The following is an 18345-nucleotide window of genomic DNA, read 5'->3' as shown; positions in this document are numbered from 1 at the left end:
ATGCAGTGACAATAGTTTACATAGCATCTACACTATATTTACAACATATTTACATAGTATTTGTTTTACTAGGTATGTAAGTAACCTAGAGGTGATTTAAAGTATACAAGAGAATGTAGGTAGGTTATATGCAAATACTAAGCCATTTTATATAAGGGACTCTAACATCTGCAGAGTTTGGTATCTGTGGCAGTCCTGGAACCAATCTCCCATGGAAACTGAGGGATGACTGTAATTATACCACCAAAGCAAAGAGAGAATTTTAAAAGTAGCAAGAGAAATGTGACTCATCACATATAACAACCCAAATAATACTATGAGTAGGTTTCTCAGTACATATTTTATAGACCAGGAGAGAATGAGATAACATCTTTAAAATATGGGAAGAAAAACAAAACCCTCTTAATCAAGAACACTATACCCAGAACTGTCCTTCAGGAATAAAGGAGTGAGAAAGAGTTGCCCAAACAACCCAAAGCTGAAGAGTTCATCACCTCTAAACCTGCCTTACAAAAAAATGCTAAAGGTCATTTTTGAAGCCGAAATAAAACAATGTACCATTGTAATCATTCAGCAATATTTATGTGTATCAAATCAACATGTCATGTTCTATAAACTTATATATGTCAATTATATCTCAAAGTGAGAGGAAAAATTAAGAAGTTCAATAACCTGTGTGACATATGGGAAAAGTATCTTTTTTCCTTGGATGTTAGGCTGATAATCAGTGCCTGGTTCATCCCTCACTCAAGCCATAATTCTACACCTTCAAACACCAAATGGACATATAAGGACAAGAGTGTGTGTATATGATTCACACGTGTGTGTGTGTGTGTGTGTGTGTGTGTGTGTGTGTAGAGGACTGAGTTCACTGAGTCTTGAACCCAGAGGTACTCACCGGAGGGCCCATCAGACCTGGTCCACCCAAAGGCCCTGTGGTCCCTGGTAAGCCTGTCTCTCCTTTTTCTCCATCCTCTCCAGGAAGTCCCCTTCCTCCTGGGTTCCCCTATAACCCAGCAAAAAATTTTAAGAAAAAGAAAGTAGTGAAATAATTATACCATGCAATAAGGAGATTTTTTGCTGGCACATAGAAAATTAAGTGTAATATAATATTTTAAAGATTTCTCAAAAACATCTACCTTAATCATAATGTTAAAAGCATAATTTACCTTCAATCCATCTTTACCCTGGAGACCTTCTTCTCCAGGAGCTCCTGGTTCACCCTATTTGGCAGCAGAAAATAATATCTATTATGTAATTAAGTCATTTATCCTAATTTTTATTTTTTGCTCCTCATATCCATAGAAGTAGCAGTTTTATGTACATTTATTCCTACTTCTACTTTATTTATAAGGAGTACCTGACAATATAATAAACATGATTTAATTTGCCTGGAATAACTCTGAAGATGATATAAAGAGTTATAGCACTGTAAATTCAAATAAGAGGGTCCTGGAATATTAACAACTTTAAGATAATTAAGGGTAATATATATTTATTTGGTAGCTTTGGAAACAGACACCTACATCTACATTTCTTAAAAGACTGTACATCTACATTTCTTAAATACTGAATCTCATAAAATTGTAGTAGCTTGCTTTTCTGAATTTACATGGATTAATACAACTTAATTCAGCTAAAATCAGTGTACCAGATTTTTAGGTCTTTTCTCTCTCACACAGGAGAAGTGATATTGAGAGCAGGCCCTTACTTGGACGCTGTCTTCCTGGCTTAGAACTTGCAGAAGTAAATGTAGAGCTACACTTTATGAAGTGATTAAATGAGTACTAGTTCTCCTGCCACCTGAATCATTTAAAAATAAATTAATCAGTGTCTCCACAGCTGCCCATCGCTCCCACTGCTGATACTTCATTACCCTCACCTCATACTGTCTGCGCCCCTGAAAAACAGAGGAAAAATGAACAAGAAAGGAATGGGATGCAAAAAACATCCCCCAACTTTACCTCTTAGTAAAAAAGAAAAAAAAGAAAGTCTGTTAAAATTATCTTGGCCCCTGTTACCTTGGGAAAAACCTTACCACAGCTTAAATGAACCACTGTCTATATTAGAATGTAAGCTATCTCATTGTAATTATCTAGCTATTTCTTTGAAACTTATTAACTTTGCACATCTTTGGTTTTTTGGTTTTCTAAGCACAAATTATGTTTCAATGTCTTATCTGTCTTGTTAGGTCAGGAAATAGCATGAGAGCTGAACACTAGTATTCGTGAATTTCTTCTTCATGCTAACATTAGTGACATGCACAGTGACCATTTAGCAAAGACCTGAGTATACCTGATTCTGAGAAAAGAATGTGTGAGGTTAGGGCTCTCAATGCTATTAAATAATGACGTGAAGAGTTTAGCATGCAACTTTTCAACTTATGAAATAAAGACAAACATTTTCTATAATGCAAGAGAAGTTTCCTATACAATTGTTTAAGTCTTTACACTGAGCTTTCAATCTCTAAGATAGGTGGGCCAGTGCATCAAAATGGTTTCTAGTAGGCACTCACCCGTAACCCTGGCTCCCCAGCAGCTCCAACACTGCCCACAGGTCCAACATCTCCCTGCAGAAACAAAGGGGAAGATTAAACTCCTTTCTACTAAAACTGCATGTTTAATAATTATGGAGGGCATATTATGAAGACAGGGGTTCCAAAACAATGTTCCTTTCTTTTCTTCAGATTATTTACAATATTTTTGGTTTTTCATTTGCATTCCTTCCCATATATAAATGTATATATTTATATATATGTATGTATACATATGTATGCATATATATGGATAAGTAGATAATATTTTTGACTCATTTGAGAACACTTTCTATTTTTATCTACTATTCTTTACCTGCTTCCAAGGTGGTGGGTGTTCACCAAAATATGGCAAACATAGTGGTCAGTGGTGAAAGGTTTGAGACCCTCTCCTTGACTATTAAGGGATGTTACCTTTGTGCCTGGCTCGCCTTGAAGACCAGATTCCCCTTCAGTACCTGGAGGTCCCTAGAAGAGAATGATTTGGCACATTGTTTGTACACATTCCTTCACCAATATAAAGTCAGTAACAACCTCGTAAGAAGATGGTAGTACTCTTCAGCCCAAGGATGGGATATCTATATCCAGGAAAGGATTCTTGTTGTCCCTTTATAAACTTCATGGCATAAGACCAGATAATTTCTGGGACTTTGAAGAGTTCAAATGCTAAAATAGTATCACCAGAAATCAGGACTTCTTAGACCAGTGTCTTCTAATCCTTCCTCTCACCCTTTAATCTTTGGTCTCGAAAACTACTTCCCATTTCCTCTTTAATTTTCTACCATCATATCCTTACTAGTCTCTATGTTTTTCACTTTGTATTCTTCTCCCCATTTATTTTCATCCCTCTTGGAATATACTTCCTGAAAAAAAGTGCATTTTCTTTATTGGTTTTATAAAACATATCACACAAAGAAGATATGAATTATATATATACATATGTATGGCATTGTTTTCCCATTCTCCTTTCATAAGTGGGTCCATTGGGAAGCTTTTGATTGAAGTTTTTATCTTGAAAACATATAACTTGCAATCTCTGTCTATTTATAAGCATAGTGCTCCTGTAATCATTGTTGTATTTTTGTCTCTTGGAGATATTTATCTTGTTTTGAGCATACTATGCATGCCTCTGCTTTTTCTTCTTTCTCACTCTTTTTCTTCTCTTTTCTGTCAATCTATGTGTATGTGTACGTATGTATACTTATACACACAATTACGAACACATACATATGCATTCTATATTCCCATATTTTCAGAGTACAGGGGTAGTTTAAAGCATTAACCTATGATACTAATACAGTTTGATCAGAAGTTTCCTGTTTGCTTTTTGTCTTCTAGGGATTCCCTCAATAGTTCTCATCCATGGGTGAGAAACCTCCTTATAATTATTAGAGATTAAAATGTATCTTATGCTGTTACAGTATTTTAGATGAGAAGTTGTTTTCTATCTTGACTTAGCTTCCACAATCCATATTTACTTTGCTTTTTTGAAAATAAAAGCTATAGTGCACAACAGTACAGATGAAGTTGTAATGAACAACCCCAGACCCACTCATCAGAGGCAACTACTTTACAAAACAATTTTTGCTTTTAGTTTTCCTAATAATCAAGAAATATTCCTCTATTTCTTGATATATTACCTTGCTAAAAGTTTAGTTCCCTTAAAACTCTTTCCCTTTAACCATAATTTCATCAATTTTTGGAATGATTACATTATTTAAAATTTTCCATTGGTTACCTTTGTGACTTTACAAGAGAGAGTGTATTCCAGAACTTAAGAGGAAGCACCATGAAGTGAGACTGCCTGAGCTTCTGCTCTGCTTCAGAAATTACAGGATTTAGTATTCTATCCTAAGGTTAAAATTCTCTCTCAAGAGAGAATTCCAATTCCCTTCAGATTTCTTCCATATCAAAATTGCTCTTAATCTCCTAGACCTCATCTAGTCCCCAGTTTCACCCAATCTGTCAGCGACTCTAGGCTTTTTTATTCTTAGGCTAAATCCAATGGTTGATCTTCTGATCTCAGGGGTACCTCCTTTCTTATGCCAATCTTGGATTAGCACTTTGAATTGCCTTCTCTATTTCCATTCCTAGTTGAGTATCAATGGAAAAATTATACTCCTGTGCAAAGTGGCAACATTACATATTGAGAGGTACAGTGACTAAGAGACTGGGTTCCCTAAATGTGAATGTGGGCTCTGCCACTACTACTAGTTATTGCTCTTGAACAAGTTGCTTAATCATTTCATGTCTCGATTTCCTCACTTGTAGAATGAGAATAACTGTATTACCTCACTGAGTATTGTGAGAATTTATTAATATGATAAAATACATAGATACCGCTAGGCAAATAGAAATTTCTCTGAAATTGCTACCTATTATTAACAACATCATTATTAATCTAATGCAAATTCAAAGTCTCCCACTTCAGCTTGACTTTTAGTAAGGTATACTTGCTTTTACATATCTTTAACCATTTTCCTCAACCACCATTCTTTTTTTTTTGGCCACACCATGGCATGTGTGATCATTGTTTCTGACCAGGGATCAAATCCATACCCCTTGCATTGAAAGCATGATGTCTTAACCACTGGACTGCCAGGAAAGTTCCCTCAATCATTATTCTGGCATATTTTCCTCAGTGGATCTACTCAACCCCTACTTCATATCACAAGAGGATCATCTCCTATTCTGTTAATAACAACACTTCAAGTTATGAGCTATGCCTTTTCTCTGCTTTCTTTAGGTTCAGAGGATGTAGCATAGTATAGGTTATCAGCACTGGCTTTTGAATCAGGTTTGGATTCAAAACCAATGTCTGCTACTTGCTTGTTAACCATTTACCTTGGGCAAAGTAGCAGATTATGATGGACATTCTTCTTACTTGTCTCAGGAAAGGATATTGCCATCCATTCTGTTGCACCTAGAAATCTGGAAATAATTTTTGACTTCTCTTTTCCCTTTGCTTTTCATATCCCACAAATATGCAGTTTCTCCAGAATTTATACAACAAACATTTCTCAAATCCATCTCCTTTGCATATAGTTCAGACCTCTATCATTTCTTACCTAGTTCAATGCAACAGCCTTTTAGAAGGTATACATGTCTGCATTCTCGACTTCTTAAATACATCCTCCTTGAAGTTACTAAAATGGTCTTCCAAAGACACACAAGACTTTATCACTGCCCAGCGCCCTTACAGTGACTTACTAGAGCCCATAAGGTAAAAAAGTTTAGGGACTTCGCTGGTGGTCCAGTGGCTAGGACTCTGCACTCTCAATGCAGGGTGCTTAGGTTCAATCCCTGGTCGGAAAACTAGATCCCTGATGCTGCAACTAAGAGCCTGCGTGCCAGAACTAAAGATCCCACATGCCGCAACAAAGACCTGGCACAGCCAAATAAATATTTAGGGAAAAAAAGAAAAGTGTTCAAGTTTTTTCAAGAGTATATAAGATTTTTTTATTTGATTCAATCATTTCTCTGTAATTTCATCTATCCTTACTGCTTATTTTGACTTTAAGAATCTCTACTGCCTCAAGTTTGCACGTTCCTCCTCATACTATGCTGTGTACCCTTATCCTCTTCTTTCCTATGGTTAACGCATACTTGGACTTCTCTGGTGACTCAGTAGTAAAGAACCTGCCTGCCAAAACAGGAGAAGGGGGTTCAATTCCTGAGTCAGGAAGATCTCCTGGAGAAGGAAATGGTAACTCACTTCAGTATTCATGCCTGGGAATTCCAAGGGACAGAGGAGCCTGGCAGGCTACAGTCAATGGGGTTGCAAAAGAGTCAAACATGACTTAGTAACTAAACAACAACAAACTCATACTCATTCCTTAAAACTCAATACCCTCCCCTTATCGCAACACAGACAAGTCTTTTTCCCCTTATCCAGTTATGGCTATGTACCCACTACTGTACTCTTATAAAGTCCTGTGAATGTCTCCATCTTTGGGTCTAACATGTTGAAGTATAATCATCTTTTATGTGATTATCTTCTGGAATAGATTATAAACTGCTGATGGAGTCAGGGATTGCATCTCAGTCACAATTGGATTTTTAGTGAATACATAGTGCATAGCAAAAATGCATTGCATAATCATGGGATTAGAGGAGGAGAAAAGTTTTATTGGAATGTGGCTGAACAGGTCTGCAGAAGTTAGACAATGCAGAACACTGTTTCTCATGTTAAGTAACTGGCACTTTATTAAAGACTGAGAGCTGATAAAAAATTTCAAGGGCAAGGAAGATTTGACAAAGATATACTGGCAACAAACAGCTAAGGAATAATAGCAGCTGGAGGGGACTGGAATAAGGAGCATTGGCAATAGGAACACAAAGAAATCAAAAGAGCTGAGACACTGGTGGGAGCTTATTAAAGGGAAAGCACAGCAGAATGGACAGGATGAGGGAGGAAGAGGAGTCTGGGAAAGCTCTCAGTTTGAAGTTACTGGACATAAGCGGCATCTTTCAGTGAGATGAGAATAAAAAGAATAACAGTGCGAAAGTGATGGGTTTGGTTTAGATATTTTGAATTTGAAAAGTGTGTAGGCTATCTAGGTGCATATATAGAAGGCAACAGGAAATCAATAATTAAAGCCAAACGGAGAGGGCTCAGTTAGAGTTATCTAATTGAGAGCTTATTATTCTTAAATATATCTTGAATGAGTCACTTTTCAATATTCTTCTATAACAGAGTGAAGGGCTATTAACATTAACTCTAACTCAGTAAAGAGAAAGTTATATTTACTTTTTGCTCTGTTATTTAAATGAACTGTTAAGAGAAAGTTACATGTATAAAATTAGGCTCATACAACAGTTATTCCTGCTTTTAATAGGACTTTAGATTTTATTTTCTGAATATTAAATAAAATGCTATAAAATTATTCTTCAAAATATGTATCTAAGATATCAACTTTACCTTTGAAAAGTCTTACAAAAAATACTGAGTACTGATGAGACCAGTCCTGGGTGTCCATTGGAAGGACTGATGTTGAAGCTGAAACTCCAAAACTTTGACCACCTGATGCAAAGAGCTGACTCATTTGAAAAAACCCTGATGCTGGGAAAGATTGAGGGCCGGAGGAGAAGCGGACGATAGAGGATGAGATGGTTGGATGGCATCACCGATTCGATGGACATGGGTTTGGGTGGACTCTGGGAGTTGGTGATGGACAGGGAGGCCTGGCGTGCTGCAGTTCATTGGGTCGCAAAGAGTCGAACACGACTGAGCGACTGAACTGAACTGAACTGATGAACCAACAAAAAACAACCCCAGAAAAATTACCTCAGCACCCATTTCTCCAGGAGGTCCAGCATCACCTTGTGGTCCTCGTGGTCCCTATATTAAAACAAAATTTAAGATGTGAGAAATCAAGTTCACTCTATATTTCAATTAATATGTGCATATAATTATATCATATGCAACAACACAAAATACATTTATCAATGTATTACTTTACTTTGTATAAACAAAATTAAATCTTTAGTTGTTTCATCTTTTTTTGTTAATAATATTAAACTTTCTTTGGATTCAAAAGAAAAGGAAAGAAAGGATGGTGCTTTTCATTTTTTCATTCCCTAAATATCTCATTCATACAATAAACATTTAATACAGTGCCTAGGGCTTTCAGAATGATCTTATTTAATGAGTATAACAATCATATGCACGTGTGCACGATTAGTGGTATCAACTCTTTGCGACCCATGGTCTGTAGCCCACCAGGCTCCTCTGTCCATGGGATTTTCCAGACAAGAATACTGGAGTGGGTTGCCATTTCCTCCTCCAGGGTATCTTCCCGACCCAGGGATTGAACCCGTGTCTCTTGAGTCTCTTGCATTGAGCAGGTGGATTCTTTACCAACTGCACCACCTGGGACTCTCCCACGACAATCATAGATTTACTTAATATTCCTGAAGAATATATGGCAAACAAAGTAGCAATTTTAAAGAAGCAAATATATGGTCTCCAATGAAATAAAAATATGCTTGAGTTTGCTAGATGATATATTTTATCACAGTAGTGAGTCCAGTTGAACAATTCTTCTATTTCATATGAATAACTGTAACAATATTTACATGGGATAATCACTAGGGTGCAATAAAATGCATGTGGGACATTTATGGAGATCTTTTCCCCTGCAATACTTAATAGTATAAATATAAGTAAGTAAACACTAAATAATTAGTGTGTGAAGCCATTTAACTATCTAAAATCACTTTAGATAGATTAACACTTTAGTAAGTATTAATCGCTCAGTCATGTCTGACTCTTTGCAACCCCATGGACTGTAGCCCGCCAGGCTCCTCTGTCCATGGGATTACCCAGGGAAGAATAGAGGAAAGGGGTGCAATTTCCTTTTTCAGAACACTTATTTAGCAACTGCAATTTAATGCTATGTTTCCAGCCACCCAAAGAAGGTGTTTGCAGTTTTTGGTCTTTCTGAAAGACAGTACAAAGAAGGCAATTTTTAGATTCAGAAACTTAGAAGATAGTTAAAATTCTATGAGCTTATATCTGTCACAACTTGGTACACACTTCACTTTTTAAAAATGTATTAATAGGGAAAAAGTTGTGACACGGCTGGTTATCCTAAAATGTTTTTCTAAGTTGTTATATTAATGTTCATTTAAAATATTCAAAAAGTATGGAAACTACAAAAAAAACCAAATTAAGTAAATCATCTGTAATTCTGTCATACGGAGATGACACTGTAAACATACTTGCATATTTCCTTCTAGTTCTTTTATGGGAGCATATTTATAAAAAATTGTATCTGTTTAATGTTTAAGAGTCTATTATAAATGCAAATATGTCATATTATAAATATTTCACAACAAAATTTTTCAGTAACTATATAATATTCCATTTAACCTTCTGCAGTACTATGATTTAATAATTTTCTTAAAGCTAGACAGTTATATTGCTTTTAATTCTTTACAATAAAAGTTTGCTTTATAGGCTTTATTATATATAAGTTAGACTGTAAGTGAATGTTAAGTCTGTTATATCAGACAATATTGCCAAATAGTTGAGATAAATATTTGAATTAGAATTAAAAGGTTGGTATGTAGGTATCACAAATGTTCTCACTCAACAGCACAACCATTAAAGGTTTTAAGAAGCCACTAATATTTTTCAATTATGGTTTATTACATGTTAAGCACAGTATTTCAAAGTTTATGGATTCTCCTCAGAATGTTGTTTTATTCTAGTAGAAACACACTGAGAGAAACATGATAGCATTATTTGCTCATAACGTCAAGTCAACTTTCAGAAAGTTGCAAAAATTAACATTCCACAATGTATAAAATTAGAACCTATTTCATTAAATTCATACCAGCAGAGAATATTATTTTGTCAATAAGTTATTTTTTAAGCTCATTATTTTAACTTCGTTATTTTGATGGACCACCTAGTATCTTAAAATTTTATATGTTTGACTACCAGTGAGGTTGAATATTCTGTCATTTGTTTATCAGGTATTTGTAATATTCTACATTTTTCCTGATCATGCTCTTTGCCCATGTATTTTAAAAAAATTTGTAGAATTCTTTATATATTGTGGACATTAATTCTTTCCTGTCCTGTTTTACTGCTAACATCTGCCCAGTTTGTGACTTGTCATTTTATTTTAAAAGTATAATGTTAAAGATAACTTCCCCCACCAAATATGTTCACTATAGAACACTTGAAAATACAAAGAAGTAAAAATTACCCCAAACCACCATTTAACCCTTTTAACATTTAGTATATCTCCTAAAATCTGGTTTTTTATAATTTTATTTATTTTTGGTTGTACTGGGCCTTTGCTGCTACATGTGGGCTTTCTCCAGTTGCAGCAAGTGAGGGCTACTCTTCATTGTGGTATGTCGGCTTCTCATGATGGTGACTTCTCTTGTTACGGAGCACAGGCTCTAGGCACACGACTTTCAGTAGTTGTGGTTCATGGGTTTAATTGCTCTGCAGCATGTGGAATCTTCCCAAACTATGGATTGAATTCACGTTCCCTGCATTGGCTGGTGAACTCTTATCCAGCCACCAGAGAATTCTTCTCCTTAAATCTTGTACCATTAAAAAAAATTAGGCTGGAAGAAATTTAAAATTTTCATGTACTTAAATCTAAGTCTTTTATGATTTTTTTCCATCATATTTAAGTTTAAAACATTTCCATTAAAATATTTCATCTACTATTTTGTTAATCATGGTTCTAAAATACTTATCTATTTAAACCATTGTTTTGACGTATAGTATGAGGAAGAATCAAAAAAAGCTTTTAACCAAATAACAATACATCCTCAGTTTAGTCACTCATTTGTGTCTGACTCTTTGTGACCCCATGGACTGCAGCACGCCAGGCTTCCCTGTTCATCACCAACTCCAGGAGCTTGCTCAAACTCATGTCCATTGAGTCAGTGATGCCATCCAACCATCTCATCTTCTGTCGTCCCCTTCTTCTCCTGCCTTCAATCTTTCCCAGCATCAGGATCTTTTCCAATGAGTTCTTTGCATCAGGTGACCAAAGTATTGGAGCTTCAGCTTCAGCATAAGTCCTTCCAATGAATATTCAGGGCTGATTTTTTTTAGGATTAACTGGTTTGATTTTCTCACAGTCCAATGGACTCTCAAGAATCTTCTCCAATGCTACAGTTCAAAAGCATCAATTATTCAATGCTCAGCTTTCTTTATGGTCCAACTCTCAAATCCATATATGACTACTGGAAAAACCATAGCTTTGACTGTACGGACCTTTGTTGGCAAAGTAATGTCTCTGCTTTTTAATATAATGTCTATGTTGGTCATAGGTTTTCTACTTATCACATGATACTGTAGCGAATGCAACTATTAAAGTTTTCCTGAAAATATCAGGCTGTTTCATGCCTGAATGTCTTTTCTCCTGTTAAGTCCATAGTTTACACTAGGGCTCACTCTGTGTTGTACAGTTTTGAGAAATGCATAATATCAGGGGAGGTATCCACTTTCACAGTATTATACAAAATACTTTCACTGCCCTAAAATTCCCCTTTTCTCCACTGATTCATCCCTTGGCCCCTTCCCCCAACCCCTGGCAACCACCATTCTTCTTTACTGTCTATAAAGTTTTGTCTTTTCCAGAATGTCATGTAGTTGGAATCATATGGTATTTATACTTTTAAGATTTTTTTTTTCATTTAGCATGTATTTAAAAGTTACTGTATATCTTTCTGTGGACTAATACCTCATTCCTCTTTACTGTTGAATAATATTCCACTGTATAAGTGTACCATCATTTTTTTAACCATTTACCTTCTGAAGGACATTACTGGTTGCTTCCAATTTTTAACAACTGTGAATAAAGCTGCTATGAACATTTATGTGCAGATTTTTGGCAGACATAGGTTTATACTTATTTTAGTAAACACCAAAGAGTATGACTGCTGGATCATGTGGTAAGAGTATGTTTAGCTTTGTAGCAAACTGCCAAATTATATTCCAAAGTTGCTTTCCACCAACAATGAATGAGAATTCCTCTTGTTCCACATCTTTTTTAGCATTTGGTATTGTCAGTGTTTTGGATTTTAGCCATTCTTACAGATGTGTAATGGCATGTCATTGTTTTAATTTGCAGTTCTCTAATGACACATGCTGCTGTGCAGATCTTAATTTGCTTCTTGCCATCTGTATGTCTGTTGAAACCTTTTCTGTATTTTTTAATTGAACTGTTTGTTTTCTTATTGTTGAATTTTAAGAGTTCTTTCTGTATCTTTGGATACAAGTCCTTTAACAGATATCTGTCTTGCAAATATTTTTTCCCCGCTGTGTGACATGTCTTCATTCACTGAACATGTCCAAAAATAGAAGTTTTTAGACTTTAGTGAAGTCCAACCTATCAAAATTTTCATTCATGGATCATACTTTGCTTGCATCTGAAACCAAGATTGTTGTAGAAAATGGGTGTCATTTTATGATACTTTAAATCTCTGAGAGTTTACTAGTAAGACCATCCAGGCTCAGTGCTTTCTGTTTGGAAGGTTACTAATTATTAAGTTAAAAAATTTTTTAATTTTACATTGGAGTATAATTGATTTACAATGTTATATTACTTTCAGGTACATGGCAAACTGATTCAGTTATATTGATTCAGTTTCCTTAATCAAAATAGGCCTATTCAGATTATCAGAGTTTCCTTATCTAAGTTTTGGTAGATTGTGTCTCTCAAGGAATTTGTCCATTACAACTAGGTTATCAAATTTGTGAGCAAAGAGTTATTCATAGTATTCCTATATTGTCTTTTTAATGACTTTGGGATCTGTAGTGAAGGCCCTTTTTTCATTTCTACTATTAGTAATTAAAGTCTTTTTTTTTCTTGATAATTCTGCCTACAGTTTCACCAATTTTATTGGTCTTTTCAAAGAATATATTTTTTGTTTCATTGATTTTCTCTATTTTCCTGTTTTTAATTTAGTTGATTTCTGCTCTGATTTTTTTTTTTATTTAACCTATTTATTTTCAGGCTGTTTGGGGTCTTTGTCGCTGCATCCAGGCTTTTTCTAGATGTGGCAAGCAGGTGCTACTCTCTAGTTGTGGTGCACAAGCTTCTCTTTAGGGTGACTTCTCTTGTTGCAGGGCACAGACTCCAGCATGCATGGGCTTTAGCAGCTGCAGCACGTGGGCTCAGGAGTTGTGGCCCGTGGGCCTGGTTGCCCCCAGGCCATGTGGAATCTTCCTGGACCAGGGATCAAACCCCATGTCCACTGCACTGGCCATCTGCTCTGATTTTTTTTATCATTTACTTTCTTCTGCTTACTTTGTATTTAATTTTCTATTCTTTTCCTAGTTTCCTAAAGTGGAAGCTTGGATTACTGATTATAGATCTTTCTTCTTCTCTAATATATGCATTTAATACTATACATTTGCCTCTAAGCACTGCTTTCACTGCATTCTACAAAGCTTGATAAGTTATATCTTCATTTTCGTTTAGTTGAAAATATTGTCAAATTTTCTCTTGAGATTTCTTCTTTGAATCAGTGTTATTTAGAAGTGTGTAGTTTAAATATTTTTCAGTTATGTTTCTCTTACTGACATCTAGTTTAATTCCATTATGAACAGAGAGCATATTTTGTATGACATCTCTTTGAAATTTGTTAAGGTGTGTTTTATGACCCAGAACACAGTCTATCTTGGTGAATATTCCATGTTAGCTTTAAAAGAATGTATATTCTGTTGTTGGATTAAGTCATCTATAAATGGGCTTCCCGAGTGACTCAGAGCGTAAAGTGTCTGCCTGCAATGCAGGAGACCTGGGTTCGATACCTGGGTCGGGAAGATCCCCTGGAGAAGAAAATGGCAACCCACTCCAGTATCCTTGCCTGGAAAATCCCATGGACGGAGAAGCCTGGTAGGTTACAGTCCAAGGGGTTGACAGAGTCAGACATGACTGAGCAACTTCACTTTTACTTTCACTTTCATAAATGTCAATTAGATTCAGTTTTCTAATGGTGATGTTCAGTTCAACTATAATCTTACTGATTATCTGCTTGCTGGATCTCTCAATAACTGATAAATGGATGAGTGCTAAAGTCTCCAACTGAAATAATAAATTTGTCTGTTTATCCTTGGAGTTCTATCAGTTTTTGCTTCACAAAATCTGATGCTTTCCTGTTAGATTCATACACATTAAGCACAATTATATTTTCTTGGAGAATTGATACCTTTATCACTATATAATATCCCTCTTTATCCCTCATAATTATCCTTGATCTGAAGTGTATTTTGTTTGAAATTAATATACCTACTTCAGTTGTCCTTTGGTTAGTGTTAGCATATCTTAGTCCATTTTGTCCATCCCTTTACTTTTAATATATCTGTGTCTTTATATTTAAAGTAGGTTCCTTGAAGACAACATACAGTTAGGTCTCATTTTTATTTCCACTCTCTCTGTTTCTTAGAACATTGACATTTCAGTGATACCTGATACAGCTGTAATACCTACTATATTTATTACCGTTTTCTATTTGCTACACTCGTTCTTTCTTTTTTTAGTATTCCAGTCTTTATCCCACTCTTTTTACATTAAGACTTTGATTCCATTTTCTCTCTTATTTTGGCATATAAATTTCACTTCTACTTTAATATAGATATATTATTTTTGCTTACATACTTGTAAAGGAATTTAAGATTGTCATGAAGATTTTAAGATGGGTTATGGTTAGTGCTGAATTCCTAACTTATATATCTGATTTTCCTCTTGCCTCTTTCAATCTTTTCTGCAGTTTCATTCCCTTCTATCAACAATTATTATATGTGGAATTTATTCAAAGTTCATCCTAATATCCTTTTCTCTTTCCTATATGTTCTCCCTAGACTGATAACTCCAATATTTTAAATTTCAGGATATTATTCTGGTGGCTCAGATGATAAAGAGTCTGCCTGCAATGCAGGAGACCTGGATTCACTCCCAGGGTTGGGAAGATCCCTTGCAGAAGGGAATGGCAACCCACGACAGTATTCTTGCCTGGAGAATCGCATGGGCAGAGGAGCCTGGTTGGTTGCAGTCCATGGACTTGCAAACAGTTGGACACGACTGAGCAACTAACACTTCACTTTTCACTTCTTTCTGTTTTGAGCACCACAATCAACTGCCATCTTCACATTTCTCAAAGACACCTCAGATTCAACATAGCTAAATTTAATCTTCCATTCTCAAACATAAATTGCTGCTGATTTTTTTTCAGTTTCAATGAGAGAGAACCTATTGATACTTCAAGCCACAACCTTAGAAACCATACTTCAGATATTTCACATATTTTACAACTTTCTCCTGTTGATTTTATCTCATTTGGAATATTTTACACCTACTTTTTTCTCTGCTAATCAAAAACATTCTACTGTATCTTATCTGGACTGTTGTAACAGAAAGGCTTTCTTGGTTCATTCCCAAATGGTTTGGGTGAGTTTTATGAAATAATAAGACAATCATAAAACTAGCCCTATCCCTTCAATGATATCCCTTTGTTCTTAGGCTAAAAATACATATATTTGGGGATGGGGCTTATAGAGTTGCATGTGTTTCGTCCCCTGCCTCCCTTTCCATCCTCATCTTGTACTTACTTCCCACTCGATTCCCTGTGTCACAGTCACACTGACCTTCTTTTAGATCTTCAGATTATTATATAAGGCTTTCTCCCAGGTCATGACTTCTCTCTGGAATGACTTTTCCCCATATTTGCTTAAGTAACCCACTCTTCATCCTTCAGTTCACAGCACAAATTCTCCTCTTCTGGAAGTTTCCCTAACCATAGATTAAGATGGTTTATTTTGTTATATATTCCCTTAGATTTTACTAGGTGGCTCAAATATGTGAAACAAAGCCCATGACATCCATTACAAATTGATTTATATTTTACTTACCAGAGTCACTGACCCTGGGACCTGAATGTCAATTTTTAAGTTTTTTCAGCCATTTAGTAATTTACAGTTACAACAGTAAATCTTTTTTTGTATAAAACTTGATATTATCTCTGTTGTTGCCATAGCTCCATTGATATACTTTTCATGACTTAAATGAATTCTTTATTGAGATTCGTTTTAATGTTGTTTCACTTCAGCTAGTATTACCAGCTAAATGATTACACCATTGGGCATATGACCTTTTAGTTAGTGCTGTTTAACAAAGATACACTAGATAGATAAATATGCCAGACATTGTACTAGGAAAGAGGATGGCAAAGATGAAAAAAAATAAGTGGTCTCTGACTTCAAGGAGCTATAGCCTTCTTAGAAGAAAGAGATATTTAGATATTTGCATGATTTTGATCAAATAAATATTAGAATTGGGATGGCAGGTTAAGAGATACAAACCAGAGAAAACTGAGAAGAATTTAGTTTGATAAAATCAATATCACATTTAAGATTCTGTGTTTGGAAAAAGTACACACATAGTCAAATCTTTACTTATTGTTTGAAAAGCTTATACCACAGATTAAATATATAAAGCAGGTAATGAACACAGATGGGTAAGAAGAGTTCTTTGACTATTAGAATTTTCTCCTTCATACTAGCTAAGTGAACTGTGCAAAAACCACTTATAAACTTTTGTGTCACATGATGGATAAGATCAACCACACAGTAGTTTCAAAGACTATTTGTATTGTAAATCTTAGGAGCATGTTACTGCACATTACATCTGATACCATTAGTCAGAAGAATGACTTCATAGGCAATAAAGAATATATTGTGAGAAAGAAGGTGTGGCAAGGTATTTCATTTTCACAGTTCATTTTCTATGGAAAATCTATAACTGAGGCATATGTATGAAAATGTGATGTAAGTTTTTGAATTATTGACCTACTAGCATTTCTGTCAAGTTTCCACATTTTGGCCCATTACGTGTAGAGTCTGGCTTCTCTATATGGTCTTTTATTATAGAGTTGCCCTCATAAATATGATTTTGTGTGTGTGTATGTGTAAGGGGGAGTATAATAATTATTATATAAATAGTAAGCTGTTAAGAGAAAAATTCTGAGAGTCAATAAAACAGAATTATATTTGTTGAAAATGGAAATACATGAAGTTTTAATGGTTCCAGATAAACAGAACCAAATTTGACTTTATGAAACCAGGAAGGCACTATAAATTATCTTCACAGCAAAATATTCATTCTTATAATTAGCTGCCCATGATAAATGCTAATTTCAAAAACTTACCAGCCACAGAACAACAGAGCAATAATAAGAGACAGGTAAAATACATTATGAGAAAAACACAATTAGAAACACAAAAATATACTGACCGGTTCTCCTGTAAGTCCCTTGTCTCCAGCACTCCCTGGGGGTCCTTGTAAACCCTGAATAAAAAAAGGTAAAGTTTAGAGAAAAAATGGTGTTTGAAAATGTTTTAGTTTTCATACCTCAGCTTTCTTTTAAGATCCTCCCATCTAATTTTTCTATCTTTATTGATTCTTTATTTTTTATTTTGTGGTAAAATACGCATCATATATAATCCATCATTTTAATAATTTTAAAGTGTACAGTATGTGTAAATTTAGAGTACTGTGGCATTAAGTATATTCACATTAAGTATATTCACATTATTACCACTACCCACTTTCAGAATCTTTTATCTTCCCAAACTGAAACTTTATACCCATTAAATAGCTCCCTACCCCTCACCCGCCTTCCCTGGCAACCACAAGTCTACTTTCTGTCTCTGAATTTGACTTAAAGTAGTCAAAGTAGGTACTTAAAGGATCTTATACACATGGAATCATACACTATTTCTTCTTTTGTGTCTGGCTTATTTCATGTAGCATAAAGATCCATCCATTTGTAATATGTGTCAAGATTTCCTTCTTTTTTAAGGTTGAATAATATTCTGCTACATGTATATACCACATTTTGTTTATCCATTAATCATCAATAAACACTTCAGGTTTTCTACACTTTGCTTATTATTCTAACACTCCTATAAACATTAATATACAAGTATATGTTTGTACCCATACTTTACATTCTTTGGGGTACCTAGAAGTGAGTTATATGGGTTGATGGATAATATATAATTCTATGTTCAACAATTTGAGGAGCTGGGCAAACTGCTTTCCACAGCAACCCCACCATTTTACATTCCCACCAGCATGGCACAAGGAATCCTATTTCTCCACATTCTTGCCAGCACTGATTATTTTTTCTTCATATATAGGTGTAGTGTGTGTATGTGTGTGTGTATGTGTGATAACAGTTACCCAGGGTGGGAAGTGGTATCTCAGTGTGGTCTTGATTTCCTTTTCCCTAAAGACCAGTGATACTGAGAATCTTTTTATATATTTATTGGC

At 35.1% G+C, this 18345-nt stretch overlaps 1 protein-coding gene across 1 annotated transcript in view; it reads right to left on the bottom strand.

The window, feature by feature from the left end:
• COL24A1 (collagen type XXIV alpha 1 chain) overlaps positions 1 to 18345 on the bottom strand; it is a 373554-nt gene that overhangs the window by 106732 nt on the left and 248477 nt on the right. The window contains exons 34-39 of the mRNA XM_065907005.1: positions 17305 to 17358; positions 7821 to 7874; positions 2948 to 3001; positions 2516 to 2569; positions 1170 to 1223; positions 899 to 1006 (exon numbers count right to left, since the gene is read on the bottom strand). Coding sequence (XP_065763077.1) covers positions 899 to 1006; positions 1170 to 1223; positions 2516 to 2569; positions 2948 to 3001; positions 7821 to 7874; positions 17305 to 17358 — 378 coding nt within the window. The remainder of the gene's footprint in view (positions 1 to 898; positions 1007 to 1169; positions 1224 to 2515; positions 2570 to 2947; positions 3002 to 7820; positions 7875 to 17304; positions 17359 to 18345) is intronic.

This window comes from Muntiacus reevesi, chromosome 1 (genome assembly GCF_963930625.1).
Source record: "Muntiacus reevesi chromosome 1, mMunRee1.1, whole genome shotgun sequence".
NCBI lineage: Eukaryota > Metazoa > Chordata > Mammalia > Artiodactyla > Cervidae > Muntiacus > Muntiacus reevesi.
The sequence above is the reverse complement of the archived record's forward strand: the minus strand, read 5'-3'. Positions and strand labels throughout refer to the sequence as shown.